The following is a 26,204-nucleotide window of genomic DNA, read 5'->3' on the forward strand; positions in this document are numbered from 1 at the left end:
ATTCCAGGATTGGGAAATTATCCCCATGCGATGAGGCCAATGATCACTGTACTCATAGCCCAAATGAGCCTAGATACAAGCAGTAATAGAAGTCAAAACAAAAATAGAAGGCAAAGAAAACATCAACTGAAGGTTAAACCTTTAACACAGTGTGTATCTACTTCATACAGTACATGCATATAGAGTTGTAACATGTAAGGAACAATTTACATAATATGTGCATACTGTATGTATTCATGCAATAAGTACAGCAAGTACCGGTATATATACTGTATGATATGTGCAAATATACAGGCTGTATCTAAAATTAATATAGATTGCTCAGCAGATTATGTCTATGGCTGGTTCAGTTGCCTACTCTATTCCACCAGCCACTGCGCCAGGTATTTGTGTGAAATAGCATGAATTTTGGGATGTACCAGCCTGTTTAAAACGGAAGCTAGGTTACCTGTCCACTGGGAAGCTCTTTTTGGAGCGCTGGCTTCTTTTGCTGAGTTTTTCAATAACATTCCCTTCCTCCTACCCTCTGCTGTCCCCCTCTTCTATACCCTCTCCCTCTGCTTTGTCTCTCCCTCTCTCCATCCCAGGCTCCCTAAGCTGTACCTGTGTGAGTTCTGCCTGCGCTACATGAAGAGCCGTAGCATCCTGTACCAGCACATGAGGAAGTGCTGCTGGTTCCACCCACCGGCCAACGAGATCTACAGGAAGGAAGAAGTCTCTGTGTTTGAGGTGAGACGTGGGCGGGCGCAACGGGATGGACAGGGTCCCCACGGTCATGAAATTCCTGGAAATATTTTGAAATAAAAAAAAAAAAAATCCAGTACTGGAAAAGGTTTGAAATTGATCAAACATCATCAAAGGTCCTGGAATTTATCAAGGGTCCTGGAAAAATATTTGGCTATGCATTGTTTTTGGTTATTGATTTTGTTAAAACAAAACATTTTCATAAACATGAATAATATTACACGAAATATGTAACATAAGTAGTTTTTCGCCGAACGGGCTGTGTGACGGCAGCCTAATGTATGTCTCAAACTTTATTTTTGCTACACTGCCTATCTTTGGGCATTCTACATAGGAGTAAGAGACACATTATTGCGCCGAATGATTGTTATATAGGCCTGGAAATTGGGCTAAATATTCTGGAAAAGTTTTGGAAATTCATTGCTAAAAATGTGTGGGGACCCTGGATGGAGAGACGCACCGCGCAGCAGAGGGGGCGGGAGCGGGTAGAATAGGACAGAGGTAAACAGAAAGGTGGAGGGAAGAAATTGTGTGGAGTAAAAAAAAAAAGAAAGTCAAGTGTTTAGGAATTAGACTGAATAAGAGCACAAGCGTGGAAGGAAAAGAGTGAGTGATCAGATTTTGATTTGTCATTCAATATAAAATGACACCTCGAATAATTAAAATACATCCTCAAATGGAATAAAATAATTCCTTATAACCCATTAATCTGAATAGGCCTGCTTATTTTCAATGGGGTCAAGGTTAAAGTGTACAAATAAATGGATAAGACAAGCAATTACACCACCTGGGTAAAGCACTTTATCATCAGTAATTTTACATAAATAAATAGGAAATCTATGCTAATATTTTATACAAGTGAAAATGCCTCTTTAATTTTTATGAATGTCTAAGGAACTCGACATTATCCTCCAATTTTGGTAAGCACAGGCTGGAAGGCTCCCCCTGTCCAACATGAGATCTAGGGCCTGGTTCACTTGAATAAATCTGACCATGTTGATATGCTTCATCTGGAGCTTCTGCTTAAGGCTTCTATAGAGCCTGGAGTTCCAGGCAGGAAGTGGTTTGTCAAAGTCAGACAATGGATTAGGGCAGAACAAAGCCTTTTTAATCTGTCAAGAGTCGAGCTCTTTCCTTGTCACTACAAAACCCTTAGCCTTGCATTTAATCTCTGAATAACACTTTTAGCAATACCAACACATGAGACAAACTGATCAAAAACTATGCCAAAGTACTTTACACAACACTTATACTTCATGTGTCCTTTGGAAGGTATGTTAAAAAAAGTTTTAAATCGAGACCCACACAAGCTACTTTTATTTTATTTTGTATTTATTTTTAATTATCTATTGTCGACAGCCAGTCACAACATGAAGGCTTTACTCTACCAAAGTTGTTGGAGATAACAAAAAAATCACAACAGCAATTTATAGTTAGGTTGAACTTGATGATACTTTTTGGACGATAAGAGTCAGATTTTACTTTGATTGTACCTAAACAGATTCTTAAAATGTAGAAGCTTACTGACCAGGGAGTTAGCTACTACATATGTGGAGTGATGGAAGATTGACTAAAGTATTAGAGGAGAGAAAGATAGAGGACTGAGTTAGAGGAAAGAAAGAATGTTTGAGAGTAGAAAGACAGGGCGGGCGGCAGGCAGTCAAGGCCTAGCCCACAAACCACAGGTCTGCTGCAGCCACCGCCCCTCTCGTCCACATCCTCCTCCAGAGGTGTCATTTACTCCTCCCTACCCTGAAATCAAACAGCGTGACACCCAACACCGCCTTCGTCCTCGCCTACACGCCATACACAACCGGATTGTCACAGTTACATAATACAACCTAACAATCTACCGTAAGTAGCACGCCTGCGAGTACTATCACACAACTTATGCAAGTATTCTAGTACACCTTGCCACGAAACAAATTTCCCACTTGGGACAATGACATTTGAACCTTCAGCTCGATTTACTGCTGAACAGGAAGCGCCGTGGGTTAGCATTCTTAAACAATGCAGCCTGTGGGGGGGAAGATAGCTTGCCTTGTGAATGAAGCATTTGAACTTACTTGAACCTCTCGTACAGGCACAACCATTTCAGGCCAGAGACGTACTGATCTGGTTTGTGGTGTTTTATTGTGTGGGGCTGTTCAGCAGGGGCTATCAGCGATGTGTTCAGGCCTTGGTTACTGCATCTTCTCTCTGCAGACTGTTCTCAATCAGTGCTGATGTTGAAACTGGTCCAGGAAAGCACTGGCCAGCTGCCAACCTCCATTTTTCTATTGTTCTTTCCTCTCGTCACTGTCCATAGCTGTTTTCTGTCCTTCCTCTGTATTTGTCTCTCTCTCTCCTCTCTTGTGTGTGCACTCGCTCTCGTGTGTGTGTGTGTGTCTCTCCAGAGATGTAGCTGAGATCATTGTGTTCGTCTCTCCTCTCCTTGTCTTCTCCTTGTCCCACAGCTCTAATGGCACTTTAAAGATGCCCACTTACAGATACCCTCGGGGAGCTTTGTGAAGTTTTCACTGTAGTTCATATTGATATCCTCCCAGTGTGTGCGCGCCTGCATTTTTATTTGTCTATGCAAATTTGCCTTTGTAGGCATAAATCATAGACTGTAAAAAAGAATGGACAAAGTTTCTACAGTTTCTACATTGGTTTCTACAGACCCGTTTTGAAGCCTGTTTTTCAGCTATTTCAAATCCGCCATCTTTCTATATCCTGTCCGAAATGCTACCGGAAACGACTGCTATTGGCTGAAACCGCAGCAAGGGCGGGTCTTCACTCGGTAGAACCGGTAGAAACCCTAGAAAAATACCTTACTTTATCATTATTTTTTTGTATTATTGGGACCATAATTTACTAAACGCATATCACGATGATTTAAAAAAACACTTTAAACTAGCGATTGAAAACAAAGTGTTTATGAAAAGGTTTGCTAAGGTAATAAAGAAAGAGAACCCGGATGTGAGCTTCCATTCCAGCAGAGATTCTTTGCCGCCTGGCCTAGATGTTTGCGCATGCATAATTATTGTATGTACACATGCACTTACATTTGCATTCTATTTTCCCCTTCAGGTGGATGGCAATGTGGGCACAATCTACTGTCAGAACCTGTGCCTGCTGGCCAAGCTGTTCCTGGACCACAAGACACTGTACTCTTCTACGTCCTCACCCAGAACGACAGCAAGGGCTGCCATCTTGTTGGATACTTCTCTAAGGTGCACACCGTCACAGTCCCCCTACTACACAAACACAAGAGCCGTCATGGCATTAGCCACGACATTATGTAATGTGAGAAATAGGCTTAGATTAGATGACATAAGAGTCATGCAGGTAGCATGCTTATCACACAGGCACAGACCCTATTGCAACTTATGCTTTTGAACCCGACCCCATCACAATGTCATCCCCTCTCTGATTGATCTATACTTTCAGTCTTCAAAGTATTGCCAATAAGGCAGTAATGACTTAAAAGGTCATCTTCAGGAAAATAACACTTTTATTGACTTGAATTGATCCCGGTGGGGAAATTGAGTTGTCACAGCAATAAGTAATAAGGTACAGATAATACAATGGAGAAATGGGGCTCAAGAAAGGAAAACTACAACAAAATGTGTTGACTGACCTGTTGTAATGAATTCTAGTGAATTGGGAGCATGTTTTCCTGATGCAGGTGCTCCCATTAGCATGAGTCCTCGCTGCCAAACGCAGCATCTAGTGAGGGTGTGTGGTAGTACACCTTGATCCACATCCAGTACTACAGACTGCCTCCTGTGTAACATGCATGCACGAGATCATTGTACACCAGGGGCCCCCTACCTTTATGTACCACAGACCAATTTGATTGTGACCAAACATCTGAGTAAAATAACCAATAAAAAATGTGTTAGTTATTAACCAAGAATGTAGAGAGAATTTTGCTCTCCTCATACTTGAGTGATGGTGTGGACGTTGGAAATGGAAGCAACATTTTCAGTACTTTTGTAGCTATTCAACCTTGATTTTAATCCAGAATGTCAGCAGAGATTAAGTTATCTCAAACATAAACATGCCACGGTCATTTGCAACCTCAAGGAGTTGATCTTCCTCCACAGGGACAGACAATTCCCCAGGGACATTCACAAATGGATCACGGATCCATTCCTTACACTTACACTTAAGTGTGTTGTAATGCTCAATAGGGGCGGCCATAGCTGAGTGGTTAGTGAGCCCGCCTAGGGAGCCAGAGGCCCTGGTTGCCCCAGGTTCGATTCCAGGCCATCCCAGCATATGTGTCGATGAAATGATTAGGGTCCCCACGGTCATGAAATTCCTGGAAATATTTTGAGAAAAAAAAAAAAAAAATCCAGTACTGGAAAAGGTTTTGAATTGATCAAACTTCATCAAAGGTCCTGGAATTTATCAAGGGTCCTGGAAAAATATTTGGCTATGCATTGTTTTTGGCTATTGATTTTTTTTAATACAAAACCTTTTCATTAAGATGTATAACATTACACGAAATATGTAACATAAGTACTTTTTCGCCGAACAGGCTGTGTAACACCCCATCCGCACTGCCAGCGATGCGACGTGACGCGACGCGAGCGGGCAATGAAATCTCATTAAAATACATGTTTTTGAATGAGACCGTCCTGACCTACCGCAAGCGACAACGAACCGTGCAACGACGTCGTCCACCCCTCCTATTTTCACTCGCAGGCTCTATTTGAGCGAGGTTTCGCGGCTGTGCCCCACCCCCAAACCCTTTTTTTTTTTTTTCATTTATTTATTTTGCTACACTGCCTATCTTTGGGCATTGTACATAGGAGTAAGAGACACATTATTGCGCTGAATGATTGTTATATAGGCCTGGAAATTGGGCTAAATATTCTGGAAAAGTTTTGGAAAAGTTTTGGAAATTCATTGGTAAAAATGTGTGGGGACCCTAAATAACTTTGTAAAATTAAATGAGGATAACACAGAAATCATTTTATCTCAAGTAGGTTGGACTACTGCAAATGCACTTTTTGCATTGCAGTAGTGTGTCCTAAAAGTCCAGCTTATTCAGAACTGTGCTGCTAGACTGCTAACATAAACAAAAGAGCCGATCACTCCAGACTACACTGGCTCCCTGTGTCTTCCAGAGTCAATGTTAAAGTCCTTCTACTTGTTTATAAAGCCCTCAACGGGTTAGGGCCGGCCTACATCACAGACTGCCTGTTGTTTTATGTTCCTTCAAAGTTTTTCTTTTTTTTTTTTTTTTTTAATGCGAAGCACTTTGTTTGTCTTGTTTGCTTCCTTTTAATCCGTTTCCCGTTGTTTTTTTAATCCTTTTAATGGAACACTTTCAGCTGCAAGTTTTGTATGAAATAAAGTTTTTTTTTAAATGAATATTTAAGCACTGCATGAGCGCAGAGGATATTTCTTAGACCACAAAGCCAACATTGAACATATATTGCCCTGTCCCCCCCTGCCTCTAGGATGAGTACTATCATTTCCTGGCAGAGAAGATCTATAAGATCCAGAAGGAACTGGAAGAAAAGAGACGCTCGCGGCTGCAGAAACAGCCTGGCATGGTGGGCGCATCGGGACCCCAGCCGCCCGGCATGGCCCAGCCCAACGCCATGGGCCCTGGTCAGGCTGTTAGACCTCCCAGTGAGTACTGCCCACCTAGATGCTATTCATACATGTTTGAGAACATTGACTATACGCACTGTGGAGCTCATTTGAGTTACAGAAAGCGTCATTTCCCCCCACCCACCGAGTATGACATAAAAGCAAAATGGCCATGTGAATATGGTCGATGAACACGGTTTTATCTCTCCTCCTTCTCTCAGATGGACCTGTGCCTATGCCCAACGTGCCAAATCAGATCATGAATCGTATGCAGGTGTCCCAAGGTACGTGCGCTCCCTTCTGCATTCATGAACTATCAATTTAGTATTGCAGTCCTCATATAATTGGTTGTCCTTCAGAACTAGCCTAACCTAGTTAAGTCAGAGTTATTTTACAGTCCACTTTATACACAGGCAAAACTCACAGGAGACTTGCACGAGAAAAATATATAGCAAATTCCCTTTTATAAATGAAAGACTGATTGATTATAAGACAAATATAGTAAGTACAGTAGCTTCACACTTTGATGTGTCGACCCGCGCACCTGACCCGCGCACCTGTGTGGTTTTGTTTAACCAGAGTCATTATCCTAAATGAACAACATTGTCGGGGCTCTGATGATTAACCAAGCCGATTTCAGTGACTCTGCGAGCTCAGTAGACCATGGAATATTTAATTACAACAGCTCCGAGCGCAGTAAATAGGCCTTTAATTGTGTGCGTGTCTGCTGTCCCCACAGGAATCAATTAGTTTAACCCCATGGCGATGCAGAACGTGCAGATGTCTCAGGCACCCATGGGAGCGCGGGCCGCCCGGTGAGATGTCTCTTCTCCTTCCCTCATTTCCCCTGTCAGTCCTCTGTCTCGCCCTCATGGCTCTGTTCCATCTCCCTTCCTGGCACCTCTAACTCTCTACAGCCTCATTTCTCCAGATCATCGTTCCCTTACTCCCGCTCCCCTCTCCGTGGCACTTTTTGGCTCTGTCCCTCCTTCCCTGTGCCTTCTGTTTGCTGCATAGTGCCTCTGTGTCTTTGTGAACCTCGTCCAGCCCTCCTCTGCCTCTTCTTCCCCCTAGTACTGTTTCTACTATCTCAACGTTTGTAAAAACGAGTTGACCCAGGTCCCTGGTCCATTGATGAGCTTGATGGCTGTAATGTCACTGCAGCCGTCAGCCAGTGGGAACGGTGGAAGGACTCTTGGGCCCAGATTTAATAAGTTGTTAGCAACATTTACCCCGCATCTGTATTTTGGGCAAATCCTAAAAATGTGTCCAAAGTTCTCTAAAATCTTTTGCAAATGGTGAAAATGAAGATCTACAAGTGAGCTTGTAGATCTGGTATTTTCACCATTTGTCGTACAAAGTATATATAGGGCTCAAGTTGTTAACATTCCCCTGTCTGCTTTCGATCAGCCGCCATGTGGGATTTTTGAGTGGTGCCAACCACTCCTACATTTGACTTTGTCCGTGTGTCCGTATGTTTGAGCACGGCTGATTGGTCAAGCTTCACGTGACACGTGACAATATGTTGTCACGTGTCACGTGACAACATATTGTTGCTGATTGCAACACAAGGATGCAACCAGTTACACTTTCAAAGGCACCACTCTCTTCACACTGGGTGTGATTTTTAAATGAATGCACAGTTTATTCGTCAATAAACAAGGCACCTGTTCAAGGGTGTATTGTCGTGGTACTGTGTATGGAGGTTGCGCTCCATTCAGATGTAGTCAATTTGTCTTGGCAGACATTCAAATGCTGGATGTCGACAACCACAATCATGTGCTTTTTTCCTCTTCTTAATTCTTTTCTCCCTTTCTCCAGATGGGCATGTCCCCGTTGAGGATGCCTCAAGCTCCAGGCATGATGGGTAGTCATGGTAATAACATGGTGGGCCAGCCAGGCGCCAACCAGGGCCAGTTCATGCCCCAGGGCCAGTTCCCTGCAGCCAGCGGCGGGGGAATGAATGTGAATGTAGGCCTGGGACAACCCACTGTACAGGCTGCTGTCACTCAGGTGAGGACCACCGATTTGGGCGTTGTTTTCAGTCTGATTATATCATAATGCTTGGTCAAGGACATGTTGGTTTGTATATAGTGTGCATAGAAGTATGTTTATCTTGCCACAGAACCATCATCCTCACCCCCTAGCACACCTCTCATTGTATCTCTTCTTGTCAACCCTTTCTGATAGATAAATGTGTCGGCTACTCTTTCATGTTTTTGTTATTTCGATTTGTTTTGCTTGACCACAAATGTGAAGAATGTTATTTAGATAGACATGGCATTTAATGGCATTATTTAGATAGCATGTTGTTTATACAGATGCTAGGATTGATGTTTACCTGGTATCCTAGTTTCTTAGAAGCACACATTTGTTTTCTTGGCACTCTACCTATATGACTATTTACCCTGTTGTTTGTTGACTAGCTAAAAAGCATTTTAATCCGATCGCCGGCCATTTTCTCCAAATGTTCTCCGATACTTTCAACCATGCGACACCTAATGGTTGGGAGGTGTATTGCACTCTGATACATTACAAAAAAAAAAAAAAAAAGAAAATGGCCGGCGATGGGATTAAAATGCTGTTTATTGAACAATACGGGGGATACGGGTACTTAATGTGGTCCGCATCGCGAGGTAACATCCGTGGCTCGTGGTAAGCACTTTATATTTGAAATCTGAACGTTTATGTACATGTGAGAGTTGGCAATGTCAACAAATAGAACTCCCCGAAAACCCAGGGGGACATGGCACCATGACTGTCATGGTATGACAGTCATGTTTCAGGGCTATCACGGAACAGTCCTTCTAAGGCATTGGTTCTCAAAGTACTGGAGGGGGTTCCAGGGTCCGCAGCTAAATGATGGACAGGAACCAAACGGACCCTTATGGGTCTGTAACTCTGAGAGTGTACAAACATTTGTACACTCTCAGAGTTAAATTAACATTGATTTTACAATATGAATTGGGGTCCCAGAGGTATAAATGCCATTAAAGGTAGGGTAAGTGATTTGCTTTGGTTAAAATAAGTGTTAAATAGCTCTATATTCTGATAGTACTCATTGCTATAGAGTGTTTGTTCAGTATTAGGAGTCTCCTTGTCTCTCCACCTCTTTATTAAACAGAAAATGCATTTTCGTTTCAGTTTCATTTCCAATTTTATACAACCAGGACAGAGAACTCAATCAGGATACAGATTAAACAAGTGAAATTTGAAGTGATGACACTAAGAAATGAGCAGACAAAATTGGAACCGGAACACTATACAAATTAAGCTTAAAAATTGATACTTTCTCCTGATTGGCTGAGATTTTGACACCTACCGAAAAATGTATTTTCTGTTTATTAAAGAGCTGGAGAGACAGGGAGACTCCTGTTACTGAACAAACACTCTATAGCAACGATTACTATCAGAATATAGTGATTTAACCTTTGAACAAAATACTTTGTTCAAAGTATACTAACAAAAAATATCACTTACCCTACCTTTTAAGTTGGTAAAGAACTAATTAGTGCTCAACTCCTTTAGCAGTGAAAGCAATATTGGCACTGATCTATTTGACCATGCAAGCAATCGGTCATCGGATATCTGCTTACATTTCAATGTAGTGCATCCTTAGTGAAAACACTGCAGACTACTGATTGGTCAGAGAGAATCGTCCCGACTTACTCTCCTATGACTGCATGGAAGCTACCCAACACTGTTAACAAACATTTAAACTAGATGTCGGCTATACAGAGGTTTGGATGTCGCTATTACAGCCAGCTATATTGAGGGGGTACTATCTGCAGGGAAAAAAACAAGGTATACCTGGTAGTGAAAGCGAGTGGAGTACCGGTACCGTGTGGTGAGAAAGTGCCATAAGTCTGCCTAGTGAGGCTTTCAACCGATGCGTGCTAGCGAAGGAGGCTCCTGAGTCAGAGGGAGATGGTGGCAGGTAGCGAGTATGTGTGTTTGAAAGAGAGGGGGAAAGGCACGCGACTGCACTGTGCTATGCTGCTCTCACTCTACTCAGCTGTTGAGAGCCTGCTGGTCTCTCTCTCTCTGTCGCTCTCTCTCTGTTTATGTCTCTCCACTGGGTTGGGGCTTGCTCTTTCATCTCTCTGCTGGAGCGCTGAGAGCAGCAGGGAGCCTCCACCCCTCTTAGAGGATATTAATCTATAATGGATGGTGGAATTCAATCTTTTTGTTTTGCGTTATTTATAGCTGCAACTAATTCATTTTAACCCACGGTCATTTATTGCTCATCGACTCTGGTTTTGTCTACCTTAACCCATTTAGTTTTGTTACACCTATATGTTGTTATACCTTTCAAACCGATACCTTTCATTTTAGTTGTTATAGCAACATAATTGTTTTTTATTGTTTTTAATAAAGTTTTTTTTTGAAAACTTAAGTCAGGATTTAGAAGTGTTCCTTAAACCTCCCTCCTGTACTAGACTCAGCCAGACAGAGTTGAAAACTTGTCTCCAACCCTGTGTTATGATGATCATCTGTTCGACTGCTTGTTTTTGTCACACATTGTGGTTCAGATGGCGTGATGTGAAGAGGCATCTCTAGCAGGAGCCACTCCCCCCCCCCCCCCCCCCCCTTGTTACAGTTGAGGTTAGAACAGTATATGCTGACATCTATAATAGACCGATGGAGGTGCTGTGGTTCCTCAACTCTTCCTCGAGGCTGAAACCAATCCTGGCACGTTAGACACGCTATGCTGGAACATACAGGGAACATACTGGAATCTCAGTGATTTTACACCCAATATCCTGCAGTGCTTCGCTAGGTTGGCGAGTTTTGACAAGGAATGCGTTCTGTTGTAAAACTTATAGGGCTGTCTAATAATAATAATTTACCAATTAGTTGATTTAACTGACAAACCTGTAAAATTGTGTTTGCCACATCATGCAGAGAACCCGCCTTTTCAGGTTGGTGAGGTTGAGAACTGAGAACTTTACATTGGCTATTGCTCTATATACTGACTGAATCGACTAACAAGACCAAACGGACCTATTCATGGAATATTCAACTATGAGAGGACAACCGTAGAAACCTTATCTTGAATGAATTCAGGACCCGACTGTATATTAATGAGTTAGTCAAACTTAGACCACATTTCATATTTAGTGAGGCTTGACCAGAACAAAACAGAAATGACTAATTTAAACAAATTAAATGGATCACTGTCTGTGCTACTGTTTTTTTTTTTTTTTTTTTTATATCCCACGATTTTGTAACCCCTATTTTTTCACCCTAGTGCCAATGCCTAAGCGTGTAATCCTGGGCACTGCCTTCCCTCTGCCAACCTAGGGAGGCCAGGGCCGAGCTCATGCCGCCTTCAATGCATGAGAGCCGTCTGACCTTCTTATCACCAGACAGGGGAGAGTTTCCCTGGTTGGACATAGCGCGTGGAAGGAACACGTTATTCATTCCAACCAGTTCCCTTCCCCTCCATCAGGCGCCCCAGCTGGCCAGGGGGAGGCAGTATAGGGACCAGGATTACTGCATGTTTTTTTGTGAGGGTACCTACCCTAGGAGAACATGCAAAATCCACACAGAAAGGCCCGACGATAACTGTTCGTCACCCAGGCTAAAGAAAATAGAAGTGGAGCTCTCCGTTCGTTTTTTGTACCGTGTGAAAAAACGTGTTTTTCCCTATTCTGGCCTAAAATGACCGGAAAAAAATGAGAACCGGAAACGGAATCTGCGTCATGAATCCGGAACCCGGTGAGTCTGAAGGAATCATAAAGCGAAACTGATGATGAAAAATAAACAGAACATTGTGATCACAGTAAAAAGTAAAAACTCTGGATTTCTCGTTCAGGCACTGAGGGCATTCAGAAAAAACTCGGGATAACTCGGTGCTTGGCACTGAGAGAGTTAAGCACTTAACCCTAGCTTGAATATCCGATGTATAAGCTCACAATGTGTTGTGAGTTTGTAGGTCTGCTATTTTCGCTGTATTAGAACATTTTTGGAGATTATATAAAACATTTAGTAATGAAACTAATCTATGAGTTCAATTAAATCAATTAACTCTTGCACCCTTATTGTGAAGCCATACTTGTTCTGAACAGCCTCTGTTTCTGTCTCCTGTGTGTAGATGGGGATGTCTGGGGCTCCGTTCGGCCAGCATTACAGCCAGGCCGGGGTACAGCAGATGGGGCCAGCGGGTGTCAACGCCCAGCAGCTCCAGAACAAGACGGCCCTCCCCAACAGCCTGCCACAGTTCCCCGCAGAGCTGAAGGGAGCAGCCAGCGTTCCCAACCTGGTAGGTGGCCTACAACCACTCCAGCCTACTTGTATGATTTATTTTCGGTCGTGTCTCTGTATTTCCATGTCGGATTTATAAAACACCTGGAATGTAGGAGTGATGCTACACTGCCAAGGAGTTCACTCCGATATAAGCGACACAGGCAGTATAGACTTGGATGTGTGTTTTTCTCATATGACTGCGTGAAACAATTAGGTACATGTTTGCTTTTCTCTTAAGAAAAAAGAAACTGGCTTGGATGAAAATTGAGCTTGGGCGGGCGGGCGTTTAGTTGTAAGACCATCGCCTCCGAATATCGCCGAGTAATTTACCTTCCAGTGAAGTGTGGCTCTCTCGGCACAGAGCAAACACAGAGCCAGAGGCATGCACATCTCTTCCAGGAACAGGAAAGAGACTTAATGAAGAGAGGAAATAGTTCCAGTTCTATTCCTGTGAAGGACTAGATTTATTTCTTCGATGTCGGACGCTTACCAGCTCGCTCTCTCTTTCTTCAGTTTTACACATTGTTTTTAATTAGGTTTTTGCGCGATGTCTCGTCTCTGGAGCTGTTCAGCGTAGCCACTTTGATTGCTTAACACTTCCGTGACTAAGCAATCAATGGGACCGATTTTGAGAATTGAAAGTGGCTTAACTTCTCTCAGGAAGCTCTGAGAAAGTTCCCCTTTCATGACTTTTCCTAAATATATGTTTCAAACCATCTCCGTTTTTTTTGTTTTTTTTTACTCATTATAAATATGAAATACATACCATGTATCCCATCCCAGCCGTTTTATTTCGGCTAAATTGATCGCTCTCCCCCTCTCTCCCCCTCCCTAGAGCACTTTACACCTCGAGACCCCCCACAGAGCGGCCCGTAGACAGCAGACTTGCTGCTGCGCAACTATTCTATGTTGCCATGTCTGCTTATTATAAGCGACTTTGGGCGTCTTTCTATTATTATTATTATTATAATGATATATATAATTACATTATAATGGTAATACTTTTCTACTCCACTACAACTCAGAGGCAAATCTTGCACTTTTACTCCACTACAATTATTTGAAAACTTTAGTTAGGCTACTAGTTACTTTGCAGATATAAATATATTTTCATACTTGTTTAGATTAGAGCTTCATGCATGTCCTTTTGTAGATAATTTTTATTAGGTAAATATTTATATAGAAAGGTCTAACCAGGGACTGGGGTTGCAAATTTGCCTCGGATATAAACCCCATTTACAATGCAATGGTTTCATGCCTCACTGTTTTCTTAGGGCACAATGCATGCAGTAACATTTTCATAGACCTGACTGCTTATTTTTCTCGCAAAATGTGTCAACCCTTTCACTGCAGTGTACAGAGTGTTTGCTACTGGATCGCGCTGTTTTAAAATGCTGTGCCAACAGATGTGATCTACAAGCATATGGCTCGTCAGGCAGCGATTGTTTTATGTTTGTAGATCAGATATTTAGCACAGGAATGAGCACATTTGTGGAACATATAGCGATGTGTTCACTTGTTACGCTGACAAGGAGATGAGAGGGACAGGAGAGGAGACGCTTTCTCATCAGCGTGAACAGCTGATAGAATGAGAGCTTTACGCTCAGACAATAATGTGAATATTATATAATATAATATTGGTTTGTCAAGAGATATCCATGTGTTTTGCACAATGGAGATCATGTAATCTAACCCTAACCCTAACCGTGGAGTCACGTAATTAGACAGTGGCTTCAGTGGTTCATATAGGCTCCATGTTTCACTGAAGAGTTTAATGTGTGACGCTACAGGTCGCGCTGTTTTATACGCTTTTTTTTAAATAAAGATTTTACATACAGAATCTGCAGTTACCATTACAAGTTAGCCTAATTTTATAATGTTTGTGTCTGCCTACAACAACAACATTATGCGGGCTCACTGACTGTGCAGAGTGCAATTGAGATGTTAATGGCTATTTAGAAGACAATGGAACCCCCCACTGTGTGGGTGAGAAGGTGTCAGCTAGTCTGGAGCACAGAGGTGAGACAGTAACGAATAGGAGAGCTTGATTTCTTGTTCAAAATTACCGTTTTGCAGGCTGTGTGTTGGATAATGTAACCTCAGTCATGCCAGTGTTAAGACTTGATTGCTTAACAGCAGCTTCCTCTTTCCCTTTATTTACTCTCCCTTTTCTACTCTTACTTAACACCCACCCGCCAACTTTTACTTTCCTCCTTATATCTCTGATTTCTCCAATTTGTTGTGAGTGACTGCTTCTTCGATTTAAAGCCTGCATACCTAAAGCATCGCCTTTACCACTTTAACCCTAGCATCCAGGGGCGCCGATATTTATAAACACCTGCGGGTGCCCAACCTGCCACACATGCACGCGCGCGCAACTTTTTTGGGGGGGTTTTGTAACTTTATTTCGGTTAATTCGGTTTATTCAGTACACAGAATTTACTCTGAACTGAGTATGTTTAAACTCCCCCGCCCCCCCACCCGCGGCCGAAAGAAAAGGCATTATTTTTCATTGGGTACTTTATTAACAGTTTGCCAATAGTACAGTGGTACTGGTATGATTTTACAACAATGAATGTCAACTCAGACTCACTCATGACTTTTCAGCATGTTTCAACATTTCAGCACCGTCCATAAGCTATACAACAGATAACAATGCTGACGACAAGTCGACAATGACAATGCACTGAATGCAGACAGCAGAACGCTCATGTTCTCTTTTTTTTTAATATCTTCTAATGTTCACGGGGAAAAAGGAGGGGTTTCACGTCATTGGCTGTGTCGGCTGTTTATGGTTTTATGACATGATGATTGAATACAAATAGTTTTTACATAGATGTTTGCATGCCATATCAGATTTGTTTAGGCCTCTTTCTGTCAGCTAGTCTCTGAAGTTGTGACATGATTATTGAGGTGTTTTTTGATTGGAGATGTTTTTTTTAAACTTCTTGTAAAAAGAAGTTTAAAAAAGTACCTTCTTTACCATATTAACCCTGATTTTGAATAGCCGAAGTATAAAATGAAGGCGTATGTGGTTAAAATAGCATGCTGAACTGCTGCTTCTTTTCTGTGAATAATGGCTGGGGTGCAGCCGGTGAGGCTTTTATGTAGCGCACCTAATGACTTTCCGTCATTATGTGCCACGGCCCTTTTGTCATTTCAGACAGAGAGCGTTGCCCGTCTCTTAAGGCGCCGTTCACTATTCCCTCGGCTGCGTTCTCGATTTACTGACGGTGAAGTGATAAAGGGCTCATTGTCCTCATCTCTTTACCACGTCTGCAATCTATCTTGATAATAACCCATTAAGACCTGAGGCAGATTCTACAAATGCCTTCTAAATCAGTAGTTCTCATACGTTTTCGTAATTCAAAATGATTCTACTTTTGGAAAAATAGCAGACGTACAAGCTCGCAGCGTGGCACAAAGTGGCGCGCTGTGAGCTTGTATATCTGCTCATTTTGAATAGACAACGCTAAAATCTAAAATGACACAGATGCTTTCCCGGTCTTAATGGGATAACTCACGTTTCATATTGTGCCCTCCTCTCTCTCTCTCTTTCTTTCTCTTGTTTTTTGTGTCTTCCATCTCTCCTCCAGTGGCTCACTGCGCGTCGTCCAGACAGATCATCTCCCACTGGAAGAACTGCACGCGGCACGACTGTCCCGTCTGCCTGCCTCTGAAGAACGCCAGCGACAAGCGCAACCAGCAGCGTGAGTACCTGCTGCTAGTACCCAGGGTTGCCAGAGCTGCTCAGTATAATTTCCCCGCAAGATTTTCTAATAGCTGATGTACATGTTAAAGTACTCATGTGGCCCATTGTCGCTGCTTTTGGGCTGGTTTTCCTAGACCTGGTTGCTTGTTTCTCTCACAGAATCTGGCACCACTACTAGTACCTCTTCTTGTTGGCTTAACCCCCCGGTGCAGACGCCTGGTTGCGCTAACCCTTTTTAACGTATCATGTATGTGTTTAAACGATTATTGGACAGAACATAGTAAAACATACTTATTAATACCAACAGCATTTCTTAATGCTGTTACCGTCTTTTCAGCTCGGAGTACGTAGTCTGTCACGGTCTCTTCATGTTCTTTTCTTAGCGACGTCAGTTCAGTGTATAGTGCAATAATTCTGGGTTTACCGTGGCTGGCGTAATGGTTCCGTAGGATTTGTAGGGCTTTTCTCACGATCAACGGTGGAGAGGATCGTGTCTTTTAGACCTCTCATTCTCATATGACCGAGGAATTTTACCTCCCAAAGTTCGTAGTTGTCTTCGTTCCCATCAAAGACTAATCTTTGCCACCTTCCTCCTGCATCACGCCTGGGCCCATAACCTGTAAGATTTCCAGCTTCGCTAGCCATGTTGAGGAATGGTCAGACACAAGATCTTAGTTTACTGTTGTTTTATTTCTCTTATCATCACACAGCATTGTTGAATCTTTCGCTGTAGATCACAAAGTGCGCACGCAAAACACACTCGTCACATACAATACACGTCATCAGCACATATATCCTGTAATACAAGCGCACAGCGCCACAAGAGAATCTGGTCGTATACATAATAATATATGCGCACACCAGAAACAACATATTGGATGAGAACACACATTCCAACACTCCTTACTCAATCCTTATTCGTTCATTTGGCTGCCGGTACATAGCTACCACGATCAAAGCTAGAGTGGAAGAAGCATCTTCAATGTTAGCATGATAAAAAATACAATGTTTTTGTAAAACTAATGTCTGTAGATGTCTATCTTACAGGACATATAAAGTTCACACAATTATAATGAGGCGACTCCACGAGTTCTCTTGTTGTGTGTCAGCAGTAGTCTGTTTATTAACGTTCCCTCCAGAACCGGCATCACACATAACCTCTCTCGTACTTCCGCCTACGTCACACACAACACATGCAGCTCTTAAAATGACAAGCACCCTGTCTTAGTAACTTCACTCATTACATCTCCCCCTCAAAGATGATTAACTCCCAAATCTTTTCAGAACTCTTTTGTAACCACAATATTGACTTCGCAACTTATCATTCAATACTTTACACTCGGTAGCTTCTCAGTATCGTCAGAATGAAAATAACAAAGACAAATATAGCTGCAAGCAGCGATAATACAGGGCCAGGAGAGAGAGAGAGAGAGAGAGAGAGAGACATGAAACGGAATAGATTGGAGAGAGAGAGCACAACGTCATATTTATTCTTATCCCCTCTTTGCCAAAAATAGCCGACCTACAAGCTCACTGCGAGGCGTTGTGAGCTTGTAGATCTGCTATTTTCGGCTAATGTTCCCACTACAATGATTTGAAACCTTTAGTTACTTGTTACTTTGTAGATATACATTACATTACAAAACATACATTTACCACTTTAGCCCTATTTTATACCTACAAGCTCACAACGTGTTAAATGTCTGTTCTCATCCTCAGATGCCGTCATTGGGAGCCCAAGTGCTCAAGAACACAAATCTGCTTGCCACAACATTTGTCGCTGCGATAACAGCGGGGGGGCTCGTCGGAGGTAGGCATGTCAAAAATATTACAGAATAATCACAATTATTTGAGATAATCGCAATTATTTCTGCATAATTACATAGTTATAATCGTTTCCATATTGAAAAAAAAAACATTTTGAAATATTAAAAAAGTAGAAATAGCAAGTTAACAGAGTTAACAGAAGATCAGCTATTTCTGCTATTCTTACATGTATACAATTATTAAATATGTCAATAATGTATTTGTATATCTAAATTATTTTTCATATCTGTGCAATTCTTGATTAAAATTGTAATCTTGACAGGGGTCTTTGGTAAGACGGGAGCAGTCATCGGCATACTGGTGCCTTTTGCAGTGCTGACAGCTGAATGTGCTGTTGCTGGTGCTGTGTACTGCTACAGGCAGTTGGTGAGTGAATTAAATAAAAAATATAGCTGCAAGCAGCAATAAGCGGGTTCGAGGGAAAAGGCAGAGGCAGGCAGAGAGAGAGAGAGAGAATACCATATTGCTGAGTTTCGTAAAAAGTGCCCACACGGTTAGGCCAGAACTGCCAAAAACGGCGGAAGAATAATAATAGTGAAAGCCAAGAGATGCAATAAGGCTTCGAGCCTGATAGGCCTCAAACCCTTAATAAAATCAAATCAAACAGATCCGTCTTGAAAATTGTGATATCTCTTGAGATACTGTCTCTTTTCTTTCAGAGCCCACACACAGCAGCTGCAGACCCGCTACAGCAGCTACACCAGTGCTGTCAGCACTGTTTCAAGGTGGGATGAGTGGATTTAATAAAGTTCAAATCAAACAAAGCCCACACACAGCAGCTGCAGACCAGCTACAGCAGCTACACCAGTGCTGTCAGCACTGTTTCAAGATGGGATGAGTGGATTTAATAAAGTTCAAATCAAACAAAGCCCACACACAGCAGCTGCAGACCCGCTACACCTGCAGACCAGCTACAGCAGCTACACCAGTGCTGTCAGCACTGTTTCAAGGTGGGATGAGTGGATTTAATAAAGTTCAAATCAAACAAAGCCCACACACAGCAGCTGCAGACCCGCTACAGCAGCTACACCAGTGCCGTCAGCACTGTTTCAAGGTGGGATGAGTGGATTTAATAAAGTTCAAATCAAACAAATCCGTCTTGATCACATGACTATAGAGATTATGTGTACCGATTTGCGTGAAATTTGGATAAAATCTGAAGGCTTAATATCAAAAAAAGGTTTTTCCTTGGCCTCTAGAGTGTGCATACAAAGTTTTACACAGATCGGTGCAGTTATGCCTCAATAGTAAAACAATATGTTTCGCATTCATCATTTCCTGCTGGAAAATCATTTTCACAAACAGTGGCCGCCCAAAAAATAAATTGGGGATGTGCAAATAATGGATATGAAATGTGACATGTTTTTAATTTTATTCATTGTATTGGCTTCCACACATAAACTAACGTATTGTCTACATCTGTGTGGTGTGTGTGTGTGTGTGCGTGTGTGTGTGTGCGTGCGCATGTGTGCGCGTGTGTGCGCGTGTGTGCGTGTTTCTTTGTGTGTGTGTGTGTGTGTGTTGTGTGCAGGATCGAGGCGAGTGACTCAATGTACTAATGGCTCATTGGAGAGCACCTGGGCACGGTGCCTCCAGGAAGCTATAAAAGCCAGCCCATGATCGTTTCATGCTGAGATCCAGAGGAGAGAGGACTGCTGTCCTCTTCAGCTACTCCCATGCTTTTGTTCAGTTCTATTTGATTATTCTTTTCATCCACACACCCTGCACTACACCATGTTTCACTCATCCACACTTACACCACTGATTTACTGACTCCACACAAATCTGCTTGCCACAACATTTGTCGCTGCGATAACAGCGGGGGGGCTCGTCGGAGGTAGGCATGTCAAAAATATTACAGAATAATCACAATTATTTGAGATAATCGCAATTATTTCTGCATAATTACTTCCATATTGAAAAAAAAAAACATTTTGAAATATTAAAAAAGTAGAAATAGCAAGTTAACAGAGTTAACAGAAGATCAGCTATTTCTTTTGTTGTACATAGTGTTATATATATGTATATATACATACATACGCGTTGTGAGCTTGTAGATTGGCTATTTTCAAATAAAATCTTGCGGGGAAATTATACTGAGCAGCTCTGGCAACCCTGGGTACTAGCAGCAGGTACTCACGCTGCTGGTTGTGCTTGTCGCTGGCGTTCTTCAGAGGCAGGCAGACGGGACAGTCGTGCCGCGTGCAGTTCTTCCAGTGGGAGATGATCTGTCTGGACGACGCGCAGTGAGCCACTGGAGGAGAGATGGAAGACACAAAAAACAAGAGAAAGAAAGAGAGAGAGAGAGAGAGAAGGAGGGCACAATATGAAACGTGAGTTATCCCATTAAGACCGGGAAAGCATCTGTGTCATTTTAGATTTAGCTTGTACGTCTGCTATTTTTTTTCATATAGGGCCTATATGGAGATTCCCATAGATGGAGATAATCAACCTCCCCAAGTCTGACATCATAGAATCTCTCCTAGATTTCTATATATGGAGATAACTAACCTACCTAGCTCTGACATCAGAGAACCCCTCCTGGAACCCCATATATGGAGCTAACCGAAATGATTGACATCATATTTGGCCCATGTTTGGGCATAACTGACATAGCCCACTCCATATATGGATATGACTGACATCACCGTAATGACACCAGGGCTGCAGCCAACGGTATAAAAGGCAACGATTAATTGAGTTCCATCAATACAACTCATCAGTAGTTGTTTTCACAGCCCTAAAGCATTACATATCGTAGCTACTTCTTGGATAATCTCATAGCGGCTTTCGGATCTGGATAAACAACCAGCCCATTATCTGTTTAATACTACTGTCCTTTGTCACTCCAGCCATGCTGGGTTCCTCTGGATCCAGCCTGCAGAATGCCATCAGTACAGTGGGCACGGGCCAGCCCAGCGCCCCAGCCATCAACAGCTCTGCAACCCACATCGACCCCAGCTCCATGCAGAGGGCCTAAGCTGCCCTGGGCCTGCCCTACGGGAACCAGTCTCCCGTCCAGGGGCAGAACCAGGGCCAACAGACTCCCCAGGGGCCTCAGCACCAGCAGCTACGGAACATCGACTCGCTAGGTAGGACAGCGGTTCTCAAACTTTTCAAAGACCCTCTTTAACTCTGAGATGGGACCTAACCCATTCAATCCGGGGACGCATCTCTGTCATTTTAGATTTCTTTGGCTATTCAAAAATAGCAGAGAAAAGCGAACATTTGTAACTCAAATCTTTGCAATTTGCTCATATGAGCTTGTATATTTGCCATTTTTGAATAGCTAAAGACAGAGATGCCTTCCCGGATTGAATGGGCTAATGGATCCAAAATTCCAATTTATGCTTGTCTGCTCTACTTATCTGTCTGTGACTTACCTGTGTGTGTGTGTGTGTGTGTGTGTGTGTGTGTGTGTGTGTCAGGCACTAACCAGATGAACCAGCATGCACTCTGACTCTCTACCTTCCACACTCAACAAGTGAGTCCACTCGTCCTTCCTGCCTCATATTCTGCCCCTGCGTTTATTTAAATGTTAAAGTCTTACTGTGTCACATCATTTTTAGCAGGCTTTGGCAACACCTCTGCCAGCTTTGCTTTCTGTTAGACCTGCAATTTCCAGAATTCCGTTTTTTTTGGGAAGTACAGCTCAAAAAGTAATGTGTCAAAAAACACATTTATATGGAAGTTTAATAGTGAAAAATATACCATCGAAAGGTTGCACAGTAATGTGTATATCTATCTGCCTTGTGTTACCTATCTATCGCCTTGCCTAGTTGTACAAACTCTTGTTTTATTGTTTAATTGGATCTTGTTTATTCTTTATTGTTTATTCGATACACTTATTTGTTTTAGCTCTTGCTCATTTGATTTTCCTATTTGTCTCATCTGTTTAAGAAAGTAGGTAGCTAATATATTGCACTTTTAGCGCTAGGTATACTCTTAGTTGCTTGTTTTAGAAGAGAATGCACTTCTTCTGGTGATTAGTAGTTTTGTTCCGTACCTATGTCGTATGCACTTATTGTAAGTCGCTTTGAATAAAGCGTCTGCTAAATGACTGTAATGTAAAGTAATATCTGTATATATATATATAATGCAACTATGCAAGCTCACAACGCATCTCTTCGCCTGTAAACATTCCCAAAATAGGGATGCCAGGTTGAAAGTGGTTAGCGACAGCATTTTACTTTCCAACCAATAACGTGTGACGTCCTCCTCTTGACCCTGCAGTCAGCTGATGCCAGATGGCTTGGTGGCAGGGGCCATGGGCAACCTGCCTGCGGCCATTTTTTTTATTTCTTCGTCTATAATGACATAGGGATTGATTATTAATTGAGGATTTTATTAAATGATTGATTATGGATTATTTATAATCAATCCAATCGATTAGTTCGATTACCTGTTGCAGCTCTACTTGGATCACTCAGGCTTTTTCCGTATATGAAGACAATTTACCTCAGCATGCAAAGTCCTCACTGTGTTCCGTATTTAATCCCCCACTCTGTCTCCTGTCTCAGAGTACAAGCCATATTCCCCACCCCAGACCCTGCAGCACTGAAGGATCGTCGGATGGAGAACCTGGTGGCATACGCCCGCAAGGTGGAGGGGGACATGTATGAGTCTGCTAACAGCAGGGTAATTCATTTGCTAGAGCCTCCGTTTGGACACTTTTATCTGCTCTGTGTTCATGTTTGTTTATTTATGTAGCACAGAAACTGCTCTCAGAAAGATATGAGTTAGCACTGATGCTAATAAGGTGTCTGTTTTGCTTGTCTGATATCATTAGAGAACATAATGTTAGCTTCCATAGCATATGCTGATGATAGTCAATGGTACATATCTGTTGAACCAAATGATGCAGATGCCATAAGCTCCATGATCGCCTGACTGCAATCAATAAATGGATGAGTAATAACTTTGTAAAATTAAATGAGGATAACACAGAAATCATTTTATCTCAAGTAGGTTGGACTACTGCAAATGCACTTTTTGCATTGCAGTAGTGTGTCCTAAAAGTCCAGCTTATTCAGAACTGTGCTGCTAGACTGCTAACATAAACAAAAGAGCCGATCACTCCAGACTACACTGGCTCCCTGTGTCTTCCAGAGTCAATGTTAAAGTCCTTCTACTTGTTTATAAAGCCCTCAACGGGTTTTTTTTTTTTAAATGCGAAGCACTTTGTTTGTCTTGTTTGCTTCCTTTTAATCCGTTTCCTGTTGTTTTTTTAATCCTTTTAATGGAACACTTTCAGCTGCAAGTTTTGTAAAGTTTTTTTTTAAATGAATATTTAAGCACTGCATGAGCGCAGAGGATATTTCTTAGACCACAAAGCCAACATTGAACATATATTGCCCTGTCCCCCCCTGCCTCTAGGATGAGTACTATCATTTCCTGGCAGAGAAGATCTATAAGATCCAGAAGGAACTGGAAGAAAAGAGACGCTCGCGGCTGCAGAAACAGCCTGGCATGGTGGGCGCATCGGGACCCCAGCCGCCCGGCATGGCCCAGCCCAACGCCATGGGCCCTGGTCAGGCTGTTAGACCTCCCAGTGAGTACTGCCCACCTAGATGCTATTCATACATGTTTGAGAACATTGACTATACGCACTGTGGAGCTCATTTGAGTTACAGAAAGCGTCATTTCCCCCCACCCACCGAGTATGACATAAAAGCAAAATGGCCATGTGAATATGGTCGATGAACACGGTTTTATCTCTCCTCCTTCTCTCAGATGGACCTGTGCCTATGCCCAACGTGCCAAATCAGATCATGAATCGTATGCAGGTGTCCCAAGGTATGTGCGCTCCCTTCTGCATTCATGAACTATCAATTTAGTATTGCAGTCCTCGTATAATTGGTTGTCCTTCAGAACTAGCCTAACCTAGTTAAGTCAGTTATTTTACAGTCCTCTTTATACACAGGCAAAACTCACAGTAGACTTGCACGAGAAAAATAAATGGCAAATTCCCTTTTATAAATGAAAGACTGATTGATTATAAGACAAATATAGTAAGTACAGTAGCTTCACACTTTGCAAGTTAACCCGCGCACCTGTGTGGTTTTGTTTAACCAGAGTCATTATCCTAAATGAACAACATTGTCGGGGCTCTGATGATTAACCAAGCCGATTTCAGTGACTCCGCGAGCTCAGTAGACCATGGAATATTTAATTACAACAGCTCCGAGCGCAGTAAATAGGCCTTTAATTGTGTGCGTGTCTGCTGTCCCCACAGGAATCAATCAGTTTAACCCCATGGCGATGCAGAACGTGCAGATGTCTCAGGCACCCATGGGAGCGCGGGCCGCCCGGTGAGATGTCTCTTCTCCTTCCCTCATTTCCCCTGTCAGTCCTCTGTCTCGCCCTCGTGGCTCTGTTCCATCTCCCTTCCTGGCACCTCTAACTCTCTACAGCCTCATTTCTCCAGATCATCGTTCCCTTACTCCCGCTCCCCTCTCCGTGGCACTTTTTGGCTCTGTCCCTCCTTCCCTGTGCCTTCTGTTTGCTGCATAGTGCCTCTGTGTCTTTGTGAACCTCGTCCAGCCCTCCTCTGCCTCTTCTTCCCCCTAGTACTGTTTCTACTATCTCAACGTTTGTAAAAACGAGTTGACCCAGGTCCCTGGTCCATTGATGAGCTTGATGGCTGTAATGTCACTGCAGCCGTCAGCCAGTGGGAACGGTGGAAGGACTCTTGGGCCCAGATTTAATAAGTTGTTAGCAACATTTACCCCGCATCTGTATTTTGGGCAAATCCTAAAAATGTGTCCAAAGTTCTCTAAAATCTTTTGCAAATGGTGAAAATGAAGATCTACAAGTGAGCTTGTAGATCTGGTATTTTCACCATTTGTCGTACAAAGTATATATAGGGCTCAAGTTGTTAACATTCCCCTGTCTGCTTTCGATCAGCCGCCATGTGGGATTTTTGAGTGGTGCCAACCACTCCTACATTTGACTTTGTCCGTGTGTCCGTATGTTTGAGCACGGCTGATTGGTCAAGCTTCACGTGACACGTGACAATATGTTGTCACGTGTCACGTGACAACATATTGTTGCTGATTGCAACACAAGGATGCAACCAGTTACACTTTCAAAGGCACCACTCTCTTCACACTGGGTGTGATTTTTAAATGAATGCACAGTTTATTCGTCAATAAACAAGGCACCTGTTCAAGGGTGTATTGTCGTGGTACTGTGTATGGAGGTTGCGCTCCATTCAGATGTAGTCAATTTGTCTTGGCAGACATTCAAATGCTGGATGTCGACAACCGCAATCATGTGCTTTTTTCCTCTTCTTAATTCTTTTCTCCCTTTCTCCAGATGGGCATGTCCCCGTTGAGGATGCCTCAAGCTCCAGGCATGATGGGTAGTCATGGTAATAACATGGTGGGCCAGCCAGGCGCCAACCAGGGCCAGTTCATGCCCCAGGGCCAGTTCCCTGCAGCCAGCGGCGGGGGAATGAATGTGAATGTAGGCCTGGGACAACCCACTGTACAGGCTGCTGTCACTCAGGTGAGGACCACCGATTTGGGCGTTGTTTTCAGTCTGATTATATCATAATGCTTGGTCAAGGACATGTTGGTTTGTATATAGTGTGCATAGAAGTATGTTTATCTTGCCACAGAACCATCATCCTCACCCCCTAGCACACCTCTCATTGTATCTCTTCTTGTCAACCCTTTCTGATAGATAAATGTGTCGGCTACTCTTTCATGTTTTTGTTATTTCGATTTGTTTTGCTTGACCACAAATGTGAAGAATGTTATTTAGATAGACATGGCATTTAATGGCATTATTTAGATAGCATGTTGTTTATACAGATGCTAGGATTGATGTTTACCTGGTATCCTAGTTTCTTAGAAGCACACATTTGTTTTCTTGGCACTCTACCTATGTGACTATTTACCCTGTTGTTTGTTGACTAGCTAAAAAGCATTTTAATCCGATCGCCGGCCATTTTCTCCAAATGTTCTCCGATACTTTCAACCATGCGACACCTAATGGTTGGGAGGTGTATTGCACTCTGATACATTACAAAAAGAAAGATGGCCGGCGATGGGATTAAAATGCTGTTTATTGAACA

At 42.7% G+C, this 26,204-nt stretch overlaps 3 protein-coding genes across 3 annotated transcripts in view; all 3 read left to right on the plus strand.

Moving 5' to 3' along the window:
* LOC311054637 (histone acetyltransferase KAT6A-like) overlaps positions 1 to 7,243 on the plus strand; it is a gene marked incomplete at its 3' end in the record, with an annotated part of 20,094 nt that extends 12,851 nt beyond the window's left edge. Inside the window, 6 exon segments of the mRNA XM_084070643.1 lie at positions 588 to 729; positions 3,817 to 3,895; positions 3,898 to 3,959; positions 6,201 to 6,375; positions 6,558 to 6,620; positions 7,191 to 7,243. Coding sequence (XP_083926769.1) covers positions 588 to 729; positions 3,817 to 3,895; positions 3,898 to 3,959; positions 6,201 to 6,375; positions 6,558 to 6,620; positions 7,191 to 7,243 — 574 coding nt within the window.
* LOC311056188 (CREB-binding protein-like) lies at positions 6,558 to 19,942 on the plus strand. Its single transcript, XM_084072629.1, has 9 exons — positions 6,558 to 6,620; positions 7,076 to 7,151; positions 8,158 to 8,349; positions 12,434 to 12,601; positions 16,182 to 16,295; positions 18,017 to 18,107; positions 18,387 to 18,490; positions 18,784 to 19,178; positions 19,656 to 19,942. Exons 3-5 carry the CDS (start codon positions 8,158 to 8,160, stop codon positions 16,263 to 16,265), a joined length of 444 nt encoding a protein of 147 aa, XP_083928755.1. The 5' UTR covers positions 6,558 to 6,620; positions 7,076 to 7,151; the 3' UTR covers positions 16,266 to 16,295; positions 18,017 to 18,107; positions 18,387 to 18,490; positions 18,784 to 19,178; positions 19,656 to 19,942.
* A 406-nt stretch (positions 19,943 to 20,348) lies between these two features.
* Positions 20,349 to 25,596, plus strand: LOC311056186 (histone lysine acetyltransferase CREBBP-like). The gene is made up of 8 exons (XM_084072627.1): positions 20,349 to 20,457; positions 20,977 to 21,216; positions 21,553 to 21,608; positions 22,645 to 22,762; positions 23,501 to 23,675; positions 23,858 to 23,920; positions 24,360 to 24,435; positions 25,442 to 25,596. The coding sequence occupies exons 3-8, from the start codon at positions 21,574 to 21,576 to the stop codon at positions 25,458 to 25,460; spliced, it is 486 nt and encodes a 161-aa protein (XP_083928753.1). The 5' UTR covers positions 20,349 to 20,457; positions 20,977 to 21,216; positions 21,553 to 21,573; the 3' UTR covers positions 25,461 to 25,596.
* Positions 25,597 to 26,204: the final 608 nt, after the last annotated feature.

This window comes from Gymnoscopelus microlampas, assembly GCF_963454915.1.
Source record: "Gymnoscopelus microlampas genome assembly, chromosome: 11".
In the NCBI taxonomy this organism is placed as follows: domain Eukaryota; kingdom Metazoa; phylum Chordata; class Actinopteri; order Myctophiformes; family Myctophidae; genus Gymnoscopelus; species Gymnoscopelus microlampas.

Bases quoted from the DNA above. Each gene is read 5' to 3' on its own strand.
- LOC311056186 (XM_084072627.1), top strand. From the start codon at position 21,574: ATGCACTCTGACTCTCTACCTTCCACACTCAACAA. The intron at 21,609-22,644 runs GTGAGTCCACTC...CTCCTGTCTCAG, and splicing joins CTACCTTCCACACTCAACAA to AGTACAAGCCATATTCCCCA. The intron at 22,763-23,500 runs GTAATTCATTTG...CCCTGCCTCTAG, and splicing joins ATGAGTCTGCTAACAGCAGG to GATGAGTACTATCATTTCCT.
- LOC311056188 (XM_084072629.1), top strand. From the start codon at position 8,158: ATGGGCATGTCCCCGTTGAGGATGCCTCAAGCTCCAGGCATGATGGGT. The intron at 8,350-12,433 runs GTGAGGACCACC...TCCTGTGTGTAG, and splicing joins TACAGGCTGCTGTCACTCAG to ATGGGGATGTCTGGGGCTCC. The intron at 12,602-16,181 runs GTAGGTGGCCTA...TCTCTCCTCCAG, and splicing joins CAGCCAGCGTTCCCAACCTG to TGGCTCACTGCGCGTCGTCC.